Below are 12,500 nucleotides of genomic sequence, written 5' to 3'. Positions count from 1 at the left end.
CTAGTGTGAGGCTTGACTATATTCATGTATAGTATTATCTGATTTAATTGTGTAGCACATAAAGGGTTTTCACTGCGTTTGTACACGTGATAATAATCTGCCGCTATGTTTGCAGCATGTTGGTTGGTTGGTTTGTATACACAGTGATGTCTCTGTCTCTTTGCCTGCAGTGCCAGCCGCGCTGACCCTGGACCCCATCACGGCACACCAGCGTCTGATCCTCTCTGACGACTGCACCATTGTGGCATATGGCAACCTCCATCCTCAGCCCATGCAGGACTCCCCAAAACGCTTTGATGTGGAGGTCTCCGTCCTGGGCTCGGACGGCTTTGACAGCGGCGTCCACTACTGGGAGGTGATGGTGTCGGAGAAGACTCAGTGGATGATCGGCGTGGCGCTGGAATCGGTCAGCAGGAAGGGAAGTATCCAGATCCAGCCAACGCGAGGCTTCCATTGTATTGTGATGCACGACGGCAATCAGTACAGTGCGTGCACCGAGCCCTGGACCCATCTCAACGTCAAGTCCAAACTGGAGAAGGTTGGCGTGTACTTTGACTGTGACAAAGGCCTCCTCATCTTCTACAACGCAGATGACATGTCCTGGCTCTACACCTTCCGCGAGAAGTTCAATGGGAAATACGTCCCCTACTTCAGCCCGGGACAGAGCCACGCCAACGGCAAGAATGTCCAACCTCTACGCATCAACACAGTCCGCATCTAAACAAGACCACAACCCCTCCCTCCCTCTCCCCTCCCGGTCCATTACGCTTAGTTAAGGTGAAGCCCACTTTAGCTGGTGTAGGATCTGCAGCAGTGTCCAGCATTACCAACCCATCACAACCCTCTGGTAAACTGCCTGGTGGCACCTCTTCCTCAGTTCCCCCCCACATTCCTGCCTCAGCCCCCCCTCATCTCTCACCCTGTGGGGTTGATGAGGCCATCTCCATCCACTGGATTTTGCAGCCTCCTTGGTTTTATATTTGGGGTTGGTATAGTTATTTTTCTTGCTCTTTTTTTGCTGCTGTAGTGGCCCATCGATGACCTCAATCAAACGACCCAGGACACAGCAGGAGGTGAGGAGTTTGGAGTTTGTAGAAAGTGCCCCGGGCCTGCGTTTGTCTTCCTTTCTCTACAGCGCAGTGTATTCCCTCAGTCTGTGACTCCCTCTGTTGGAAAGGGCAAGTGGGTTCTACAAATGGGTGGTGGGATATGGACATCTACTCTCAGATATTCCAACCCAACACAATAACAGACTGCAAAATCCCTACAGACCTGACTGTGACAACCTGCGCCCCTTGTTGTTGGGACTGAACCTGCGTCTTTCATCTGTGATTTGGGAACCTCTCTATTAGATTTAGATTTTCTAGTTTGGATTTTGTTTGCATGCATTCGTGGATCATCACGGGCTTCAGAGTCGCTGGTGATATCACTTCTAATTTGTTTTGGTTTATGGATTGGGTGGTGAACACAAACATTATTTCTAATCGGATGAGATGCACTCGTGATACAGTTAAACCTTTATCTCAGGACACTGGATCTACACTGTGTGTAGGAAGGAACTGCAGATGCACCGGAGATCGACACAAAACGCTGGAGTCACTCAGTGGGTCAGGCTGCAATTCTGGAGAGAAGGACAGGGTGAAGTTTTGGGTCGAGACCCTTCTTCAGACACTACACTGTGTGTCGGTGTGAACCGTCAGCTGCACATCTATGCTAAAGTCACAGCGTACAAGTGAATGGGCTCGGTTCAACCTGGACTTTTGCAGAATGAAGCTTTTCTCTCTGATCACTGGCCACTGTCTGGGATCCCAAGCTAGCTGGACATGGTAACGGCTGGACATGGACAATTGACCAATGTGGCGTACGTGTGTGTGTGTGTGAGTGAGTGTGCAGTGGGTGTGAGTGAGAGTGAGTGTGCACTGAGTGTGTGAGTGAGTGTGCACTGAGTGTGTGTGCTGTGAGAGTGAGTGTGCACTGTGTGTGTGTGCGTGTGAGTGAGTGTGCAGTGTGTGTGAGTGTGCAGTGTGTGTGTGCACTGGGTGTGTGTGTGTGTGTGCACTGAGTGTGTGTGCAGTGGGTGTGAGATACAAGATACAATTGATTTGTCATTATTTGCAGTGGGTGTGAGAGTGAGTGTGCACTGAGTGTGTGTGTGTGAGAGGGAGTGTGCACTGTTCAGAAAGGTCAAGCCACATTCACTAACACCCAGGTGTTAGACAATTATTGGCTCCTGTTCATCTCACCCAATGCTTGTTCTTGTAAAGGTTCAGCCGTGGACATGTTCTGTAACGTGGGCACCTTGTTCCTTAACTCTTCCAATGCTACACAGCTCCGTGGGCCCTGGGTTCTGTGACCTTTGCTGTAACAGGTTTGGCTGCAGAACCTTTCCCAGCCGACCTGTCCCAACCCTGACAGAACATTGCCACATTCGGCAAGGGTGACGAGTCGAGTCTTATAAACATTTTATTCCGTTTCTGTGGCACTGAGTTCTGTTGTGGTCAGCCGCTTCACAAATGGAGAGATCGGACCTGAGAGCCCTCTGGCCTGTATAGTTAAGCAACTTATTGGACATATTGACAGCAACTGGCGGGGAATTTGTGGCTAAGGTTCACTATTTAGTATTTAGACAAGGCCTAGTAGCCTGGGGCTGCTGAGAATCATTATTCCTCCACCCCCCCCTCCCTCTTTCTTGAGTATTTATTTTAGTTCTAATAATTAGTTTTACTGCTTTCACGTTATTTGTTGGTGCAAGATCAGTCAACAGCGGCTGCTATTTGATGTAAAAGTGATTTATTTTTTGTTTATTTGTTTCTGGAGTTAGGGTGAAATACTATTTACGAAAATGACTCTGTGTAATCCCCATTCTTTACCTCCCCCCATCAAAATATAATGAAGGCCACACTGAGAGGACAGAGGCACAAGTAACGGTTTAGACATGGTGGTTCTGGTCTGGTACACAAGCCCTGAGGTTGTTGTGTGGTATGTGGAGCCTGCCTTTGTTCACCAACGTGTCAGAGACAACCACACTGTGAACAGTGGAAGAGATACACCTTGTGTAGGAAGGAACACTCAGCGGGACAGGCAGCATCTGTGGAGAGAAGGAATGGGCGATGTTTCAGGTCGAGACCATTCTCCAGACGGAATGAAGTTAGTGATTCTTGAAGCAAGGCAGAAGAGAGAGGGTGAGAACTCAAGTGACCGTCATTGTGTTTGTCCTCTCTCCCTCTGCCAGCTGGGCCAGTGCTTTACTCTGGCCGATGAGCCAGTGTGCTTGTCAGATGCTGCTCCTGTTAGTATGTCTCGACCCGAAACATCACCCGTTCCTTCTCTCCAGAGATGCTGCCTGTCCCGCTGAGTTACTCCAGCATTTTGTGTCTGGAGATACAGCTTGCCGTCGCCTTGCATCGCTGGGTGGTGAGGACAGCTTGGTACTGGTTACCTGCAATATCTTCATTGTTCCCCACAAAGCTGCATCAACAACTCAACATGTAGCTGTCTACCTGCTGAAGCTTTGTTCATGTTAAGCACCATTTCCTGCTCGTGTTCACATGAGCCTCTTTATTTTGACTGCAGTTCAGGAACACAAGTACCTGGAACGTGAACATTTTTCCAGCAGTGACTAATTTCCTTTAAGTCCACTGAATAATCAATCAATCTGGTAACCCTAACCCTAATGTGTGCACCTCAGTATCTCACAGGTTCCTCATATCCTGTTGTATTTGGCGACTTGTTATAATTCACTATTTCATCCAATGACCCTTTGAGTGCTTCATACCGTCTAGGAGCAGAATTAGTCCATTCGGCCCATCAAGTCTACTCCGCCATTCAATCACGGCTGATCTATCTTTCCCTCTCAACCACATTCTCCTGCCTTCTCCCCGTAACCCCCAACACTCGACTGTTGGGGGGGGGGGGGGGGGGGTATGATATTTGATACATCGGTCCCATTCTCACTGTAGACCCGTTTGCACACTTTGCAGATGCTGCAGTGTCTTAGTTATTGCAAGGAAGGTCTCCTCTTTGTTCCTGACTGGGCTACACTGGGCAGTGCCACTTATTAAATGGTCACTGACAAGGAGATGCTGCTGGAGTCTGTCGCCGATCAGAACAACTCCACAATTAATTAAAGAAGCGGTGCTGTCAAAGACCAAGTACACACCAGCTTCATTACTCATGAACCTAAACGGAAGCCATATATTTATCAATGACCACAGCACAACATTTAATAAACATGTCATCTCTTTAATTAAGATGCAAGAATTTCTTAAATTAATATTTATTTTGACAACTGCATCACATTTGTATTCTAATTTACTATTCCGCCCCGAATGGTTTGTGAAAGTTCTACTTGAATTAATGTTCTAGTTGTGCTGGAGTTGTTGGTCTGGGTGATCGCTGGCAACTGTGAACTAGGCAAGTGTTCAGGGCTACAGTGCTGGCTTCACCGTGTGGGGATAGGGCTGAGTTTGCACTGTCCTTCCACAGCCGAGATCCTGATGGGAGGACTCGTCTCTCTCTCTGTCTCTCTGCTGGCCAGCATTTTACAAGCTGCAAGAAAGACCAGAAGTTGAAGAGTGCGTGCACCTGTGTTGAGGGTACCTGCGACAGGTAACTGCAGGTTGCATTCATGTCAAGCTGAGTACAACCTGGCCACAGAACCAGCTGTTCCACGATGTAGACTTTGTCACACACCAGGTCAGAAGGTACCACCCAGACCACTGTGTATGGTGAGATTGTTTGTGTGTGTGACATATGCATGATGACATTCCGGCCCATGTCGGTTTTAGACCTCCACAATGTACAATGATAGTTTTGTTTTTTCCTTGATTATGCCCTAAATAAAATTACGGGATGCTGCTTACAAATCTGGCCGTCTGTTTTATTCGACTTCAGATTCTTGAAGCTGCTGCTTGGTCTGGTTCAGTTTCAGAGGTGGGCCAGTGTGTCTGGATAAACCATTTGTAGTAAATTTTAGCAGGCTGGGTCATCTGTCACTCAAGGGATAGGAGCAGAATTATGCCATTCGGCCCATCAAGTCTATTCTGCCATTCAATCCTGGCTGATCTATCTCTCCCTCTCAACTCCATTCTCCTGCCTTCTCCCCATAACCCCGGACAACCGTACTAATCATGAATCTGTCTGTCTCTGCCTCTGCTCTCTGGTTGGAACATTGTAGCTGACCTGTTGCTCAGAGCAAGGGGACATCTGCCCCCCCACTCCTCACCCCAGCACTCATTAACCAGGTTAAAAACTCTCACCTTTGTGTGTAGCAAGCAGCATTTGTGGATATGAGGTGCTCTTTCAAAATTCAAAAGTGGTCATTTAGATTGCTGGATGCATGTCTCCCTGCCTGGGTGACATAAGCAGGAAGTTGCAGACACAGAGAGAGGGAGATGCATTGAAAAGCACTCGTGCAGAGGGAGTGATGCGCATTGGCTAATATGCAAAGTTGCAGACACTCGCAGAGACATGGTGAGCACAGGGTCCAGAGCTCAGCTCATGGTCATAGAACAAACTGAAGGTTAAGTCCCTTTCCAGCCAATGACCAGGGAACTGAGCTTGTAGCAGAATGGGAGGAAAGCAACACTAAAGTAGCTCTGCAGCCCGCATTTACACATCTTTGTCCCCCCAGCTGGTGCTACCCCCCCCACCCCCCCCCCCCCCCCCCCCGCCCCCCCCCCCCCCCCCCCCTACCCCCCCCCTCTAACAAACATTGCGGCCCCTACTCCCCTCTCCCCGGTTCCCCCCCCCCCCCCCCCCCCCCCCCCCCATCATCCTTCCTTATCAGATTCCAGCAATGGAAGACACAAGGGCCTTTTTGTCCAGAGATACTACCTGTCCTGCTGAGTTACTCCAGCACGTTGTGTCTGCCTCTGCTATTAACCAGCATCTGCAGTTCCTTGTTTTTACAAGTAACGGCACACTGCCTTTTACCAAAAAAGACACGATGCTGGAGTAACTCAACAACTCAGGCAGGCAGTGTCTGGGGAGAAAATGGACAGATGATGTTTTGGGTCAGGACCCTCCTTCAACTGATCTGAATTTGGTCTGATGAGGCCCAACCTGAAGTCTTCAATCAATGTGTTCCAGAGATGCTGCCTGACCTGAGTTACTCCAGCACTGTGTATACAGTACAGGTAAGCCCATGTTCCTGGTTACCATCTTGCCCAGCCCCCACCTGACTACATCTATCTACCTGTACCTTTTTATTGTTTTGTCTGCTTCCACCCAACACCCACTTGCCTCTGCCTTCCCACTGCATCCCACCCTCTCCCCCACCCTGTTCCATCTGCCTGTCACCCTCTGGTCCATTCACCCCCTCCTCTTTACACTGGCTATTTACCCTCTTCAGACAAGATGCAGGGACTAGACCTGAAATATCAACACTTCCTCTCCACCCTCAACAGATGCTGTTTGACCGGCTAAACTCCGCCAGCAGTTTGTGTTTTGCTCCAGATGACAGCATCTTCAGTCTCTTGTGTCTCCATCACATTGTAACTGTTCAATAGAAATTGCTTTGCATACTTCACACATTTGCTGAACCCATAATGCTGGAGTAACTCAGCGGGACAGGCAGCATCTCTGGAGAGAAGGAAGGAGTGACGCTTTGAGTCGAGACCCTTCTTCAGTCTGAAGAAGGGTCACCCATTCCTTCTCAACAGAGATGCTGCCTGTCCTGCTGAGTTGCTCCAACATTTTGTGTCAACCTTCGATTCAAACCGGCATCTGCAGATCTAACCTACACAATATTGGACCCATTTGTGGGTATGTTAGTGTCTTTGACACAGAGCTCTGCAGCAATGGAACTTTGGCCCAACTTGACCACACTGACCTAACTGACTCATCCCATTGCCTGGACCTGGCACGTATCAACGTGGGCTTTAAATGTCATTGTACCTCAATCCAGAGATGCACCACACTCTTGTAGCTCCCTCTTCCCTCCCCAATAACATAAACTACATGGAAACACTTCCATACAATTTTTATTTAGTGTTGTTTACATCAATGAGGGGTTATTGATTGACATCAGCTTCAGACTGGGTATCTAGCAACAATACAGGTAAACAGTCACTGCTCTGGCTCACGTTAACATTCACAAATACAACACATGCTACCTTGCTGAATGTGGCTGAAGTCTCAGCAATTGGCTACAATACCTGCTGAAGGATTCTACACACTATCATGATTGGATGCACGATTTTGCACAAAACTCAATGGGACAGGAACAGCAAGATTTAAAAAAACAATAACATTCACATTTTACTGGGAAAAAGCCTTACAGTGGACCACGTATGGGTGTCCTCCTTGACTCAAGGGTTGTGTCTTCATCTCCACGTCAGGTTCTTGGGTTCTCACTGACATCAGAGGGGTGGGAGATTGCAACCTACACATGGCCCGCCCTGTTTCGACGAATGCAATCAACCCGGCGTGCACAATCAAATAAGATCAAATAGAACAAGTTGTCCGACAACTTTAGGCTGTGCATGCCACACACAAGAAGAAGACTGACATGAGACACTTCATATGGACACTAAATGCTGGACTAAGTCAGCGGGTCAGACAACTTCTCTGGAGAAAAGGAATAGGTGACGTTTCGGGTCGAGACCCTTCTTCAGACCTGGGCTGACACCCCACTGGGGGAGATGCTGGCCTTCAAATGGGAAGCTGAATCAAGGCTCTGTCTTATTACAACCGCACTGTAAGTAGAAACACAACAAGGAACATCTTCCCTTCTGTCGTATCCAACATCACAAAATATGATTCACTATCTGTGGAAATCAAGGTCAACTCTGAGGTGAGAACATTTCAGTAAACGCTACCTGCAGTGGAAGCTTTGACTAATTGCTAACAAGTAAGCATCCGGCATTTAGCGCTGAAATAGTTGCTCCACGAGTGAGCTGTAGATGTTTGATGACAGAGAACTGAAGAAACACAACTTGTGGGAACAGGGTGTAATGGAGGGGACATTATTCAGCCATGATCTTATTGAATAATGAATCGGCCTTGAGGAGCTGTGTGGGATAATCTTGATTCCATTTTCCTTATAATTCCCAAATAATTAATTCCTAATAAGAATAATTCCTGAATAATTCACCTTTAGGAAGAATCAATCTAATTCGACCCGGGTTGAGACGAGGACTTGTGATAACCATGGTGAATCAGGGAGAGAGTCTGGCCTCAGCTTGGAGCAAACAGCCATGATTATGTTCAACATTAGTGTGCTTCTGAGGACCATTCAACCCCAGACCAAATTCCTCTTGTGCAAAGGTGATCCACTTTGATATTTGTAACGGAATGGCAAATGAGTCAATGGGAACGAACCAAATCCGTTTTTGATTTGATAGCACACCATCAACATGATAGCACCTTTAAAATGTCTTTACAATTCCTGAATATGTTTGATCACAACCAAAGTCACCAAAATGCTGTCTGACCTGCTGAGTATTTCTAGCATTTTCTAATTTATCTAGTGGTATCTTGTCTACAACATTTGCCATTAATATATACTATACAAACTCCTTATACATAATGTTAGGAACCATGATAACATTTAAACAATCAATCTTCATGATTAAGGGTAATGACTGAAGGAGACGAGCTTTGTTTTTGCTCTTTGTGTTAAAAAGTAACGTTACAATTCATCTCTCCAGTGCAGACATCAAGGGAAGGGGCTAGCGATTATAATCACGTTCGTGCTTTCTGTCGCTAACGAAGGAATTTAGAACTGTCGAGTTTAAAACTTCCAATTTGAGAGCAGAGGCTAGTTCTTCCTTCAGATTAATCTTTTTTGAAATGTTTAAAATAAACAGGATGAAATTTGCAACATTCTTAAAAAGTGAGTCTCAGGGTAGAAGACATGACTGAATATTCAGTGTCTACCTCCACCAGCGATTCTGATGATACTCACAGTTGAAGCATAGAGTGCCGTGGAGTCACCTTGGCTGACAACTGGTTTCACTGTTGACTTCGACCCCCAGTGCTGTTCTGCAGGAGTAGGTATCTGCTGTGCCACTACAATGCTCTGAGATGCAGACTGTTTGTTCCTGCTTGTAACTTCAATGCACGACTCCAGAACACAGCACAAGGCTGGTTTCCTTTGGAGCAAGACGTCTTTACATCAAGTTCTTCCACGATGGCGGCAAACACAGGCGACTATTTGTGTACTAGCCACAGAATCACATCTACAAACTCACATTACAATCGCTCTACACTCTTAAATCTCTATTTCTATTGCAACATTTTTTACTTTGTATCTGTACACTGTCAATGGATCGATTGTAATCATGTATTGTCTTTCCACTGACTGCAGAGCACGCAACAAAAGCTTTCCACTGTAATCAGTACACGTGACAATAAACTAAACTAAACCAACCTTTTTATGGTATACTACAACCTCACAGCCATTCATAGCCACCTTGCTTCACCTGGGTGGCACTTGTGGGGATTCTGGACCAATGCAAGGCACAAACTAAAGGTATAACAGTAAATAATTAAACATATAACGGCAGGTTTCTAAACACACAAAAAGCTTAGTGGGAGAATACTTCATTTTGGAAAATGAGGACCTGTCAAAGTACGTGACCCAACTTGCACCAGTTTACATTTCAGTTTTGAACACTCCCTTTGCAAAGGCTTCAAGCTTTAAAGAGTTTACATGCTCCCAGATGTAGCCAAGAACATGTCAGGTTATTTATCCTGGCCTTAACTCTCGTGATGATGGAACTCAATATTGTGCCTTGGGTGGATTGATGGTATTTTATCTTCCACAAGTGGAGATGAAGTGATGCATCGTCATTCCCAGAGACCTGCGTGGTATAGATGGAGCTTGCAAGTTGTAAATACAGAACACAAAAGTAAACAGTCATATTAGTGAGTTTAGTTTAGTTTAGATACAGTGCAGAAACAGGCCCATTAAGTCTGCACCGACCAGCGATCCCCACACTATCCTACACACACATGGAACAATTTTACAATTATACCAAGCCAATTAACCTACAAATCTGTACGTCTTTGGAGTGTGGGAGGAAACCAAAGATCTCGTAGAAAACCCACGCAGGTCACGGGGAGAATGCACAAACTCCGTACAGACAGCACCCGTAGTCAGCATCGGACCCGGGTCTCTGGCGCTGTGAGGCAGCAACTCTACCGCTGCATCACTGTGCCACATTTTGGGAAAGCAAGATTGTTCTAAAGATTCTTTGAAAGTTGTGTTAATGAACCCAACGTTTACAAGCAACTGCATGAGGCCTGCAAGGCTAGAGACAGGAATCTCACTCTCACTCTCTGGTGTCAGCCATCAGCTCCAGGTGTTTCCAGCTTCTTTGCACTGGGTGAAAAGTGAAGCTTCCTAATAGTTCTGGGTTCATGAAAATAAAAAAGTGGAATGACGGCACGGCTTGCAGAATAAAAGTAATGCAATTCCAGACTTCACACGGTGAGAAGTCTGGAAATACAACTTTTCTCCGAAAGATATGAGCACATTTGGAACAAATTCCTGGAGAATTCACAAATCAACTTCAAAAGGGAGAAGTGCGGGCTGCAGATGTAACATTAGGGTTGCTTGCTATTTTTCAGGGAATGTTGAATAAATGTGTTACTCATTGGATGGACGACTGGAGATGATGAAATGTGGTCCTTTTGCAGGACTCCAGGACTCCAGCTTTGCTGGTTTGTTCCAGACTTCCTTCCATAAGATGAAATGTAAATATACTGTAAATACACGAGAGAATTGGTCTTCTTAGCTCACTTCATTATATGGCAGAGGTCCAGCATCCTTGGCATAGGGTAAGAGAAAATGAGTCAACATGATTCTGGGTTTCAACATCTAGTTCCAAGCAATATGCCCTTCACTCAATTCTTCATTGAGCTTGGACAATAAGCAGTGGCTGGCTGTTCCATGGCAAAGCAATTGAAGCCCCTTCTGGTCTTCAGCCTTTTGGCACATGTATTGAAATCTAAAGGGGAAAGAGATGGCAATGCAGGATGGCAATTAGATTGGATTTCTGGCCTGGCTTTACTAAAGCACATCACTAAAAGTGGTTCTATTCTGCCGGAGAGAAGTGGGAGTCGATCCGAGGTCAGGGCCATTTTGCAAGATGAGACGGACTATTGGACGAGAGCAGGGTGACGTTATTTGTAATGCATCTTGTCTCAGGTACATCTGGAGTTAAAACAACAAAGCTGCCTGTTCCGGGGCTGCAGGGCTCCTGCTCGTCCCTGCTGTCCTCATTCACTCTGTGACTGCATCTGCTTGCAGAAAGCCTCAAACTGTTGCTGCTCCAGTTCTGTCATCACTTTGTTCAAAGCGTAGATCTGTTGGGGTGGATGCAAAGACAGTAAAGTTCAGCGTTGCACCAGTGAAAATGTGTAAACAATAAAATTACAGATGCAAAAAAATGAAAATGGTCAAATATGAAGATATTCTGCAATTATGGTGGAGATGAGAGATGAAGGAGATTCTCCACAGCATGCTTGCAACACCAGGATTCACATTGGGAGCTAAAGATTTAACGAGACAGCATAGATACAGGCCCTTCAGCCCACTGAATCCACGCCAATGATTGATCATCTGTTCCCACTAGTTCGATGTAACCCCACTTTCTCATCCACTCCCTACAGGCCAGGGGCAATTTACAGAGGACCAATTAACCTGCAAACCCATATGTCTTTGGGATCTAGAAGCACCCAGAGGAAACCACCACGGTCACAGAGAGAACGTGCAAACTCCACACAGACAGCATCCGAGGTTAGGATTGAACCTGGTTGTTTGGTGCTGTGAGCAGGCAGCTCTATCAAATGTGCCACTGTGCTGCCCTCAATGAACAAACAAATTATTTGTGGATTTAGGTATGCAAGTTTTTCCAACTTGAAAAAAAAAGGAATTAAGATCGATCTGGATGGAGTTTCCAAACTTTGCAACCACATTCTGGATGTCAGGAGATGAGAGACTCTCTTCCTTGGAGCGATGATAATGGCAATCGATATTCTGAAAAAATGCTGATTTCAAGGAGATAAAAAGAAATGTGAATTTTACGGTAGTTAAATATATGGCACACTTTAGTATATTCAATATTGCATTCACATTAACACTTTCGCAGTTTTTATCAGCTCCCAAAGCAACTCAAAGTGACAGTGAAGTCATGATCAGACTCAGAAAGTTGCAGTTCACAATGCACTGTTTCAAAGTGACTGAGGACAGTGAAACTTTTTATTCTAAATTTTAATCTCCTTTTTCATATTCTGTCAGAATAGAGCACCTGTCCATACAGGAAAATCCTTCAATAGTTATTAACTGGGAAGGTAGCTCTGCATCTTCCCCTTTACGATACCAATTGTACTGAGTTTGACATGATTGTATTTAAGTATGGTATATCTGATCTGTTTGGACAGCATGCAAAATAGGTTTTTCACTGTAGTTTAGTTGATACAGCGTAGAAGCAGGCCTTTTGGCCCACCGAGTCCGTGCTGACCAGTGATCCACACATTAACACTATCCTACA

The 12,500-nt window shown here is 45.9% G+C and overlaps 2 protein-coding genes across 7 annotated transcripts in view; one reads left to right on the top strand and one right to left on the bottom strand.

The window, feature by feature from the left end:
- Positions 1 to 1,899, top strand: part of trim62.1 (tripartite motif containing 62, tandem duplicate 1) — a 33,979-nt gene extending 32,080 nt beyond the window's left edge. The window contains exon 5 of the mRNA XM_055659057.1: positions 171 to 1,899. Within this exon, the coding sequence (XP_055515032.1) occupies positions 171 to 721 (551 nt within the window). The 3' untranslated portion in view covers positions 722 to 1,899. The remainder of the gene's footprint in view (positions 1 to 170) is intronic.
- Positions 1,900 to 6,965: 5,066 nt separating this feature from the next.
- Positions 6,966 to 12,500, bottom strand: part of svbp (small vasohibin binding protein) — an 8,285-nt gene continuing 2,750 nt past the window's right edge. For all 6 annotated transcript variants that reach the window (XM_055659052.1, XM_055659051.1, XM_055659053.1 and 3 more), the window contains exon 3: positions 6,966 to 11,313. In XM_055659052.1, the coding sequence (XP_055515027.1) occupies positions 11,227 to 11,313 (87 nt within the window). In that variant the 3' untranslated portion in view covers positions 6,966 to 11,226. The remainder of the gene's footprint in view (positions 11,314 to 12,500) is intronic.

The sequence above is a fragment of the Leucoraja erinacea genome, chromosome 30 (genome assembly GCF_028641065.1).
Source record: "Leucoraja erinacea ecotype New England chromosome 30, Leri_hhj_1, whole genome shotgun sequence".
Classification (NCBI taxonomy): domain Eukaryota; kingdom Metazoa; phylum Chordata; class Chondrichthyes; order Rajiformes; family Rajidae; genus Leucoraja; species Leucoraja erinaceus.
Note: the sequence above shows the minus strand (reverse complement) of the source record. Positions and strands in the feature narration are given on the sequence as shown.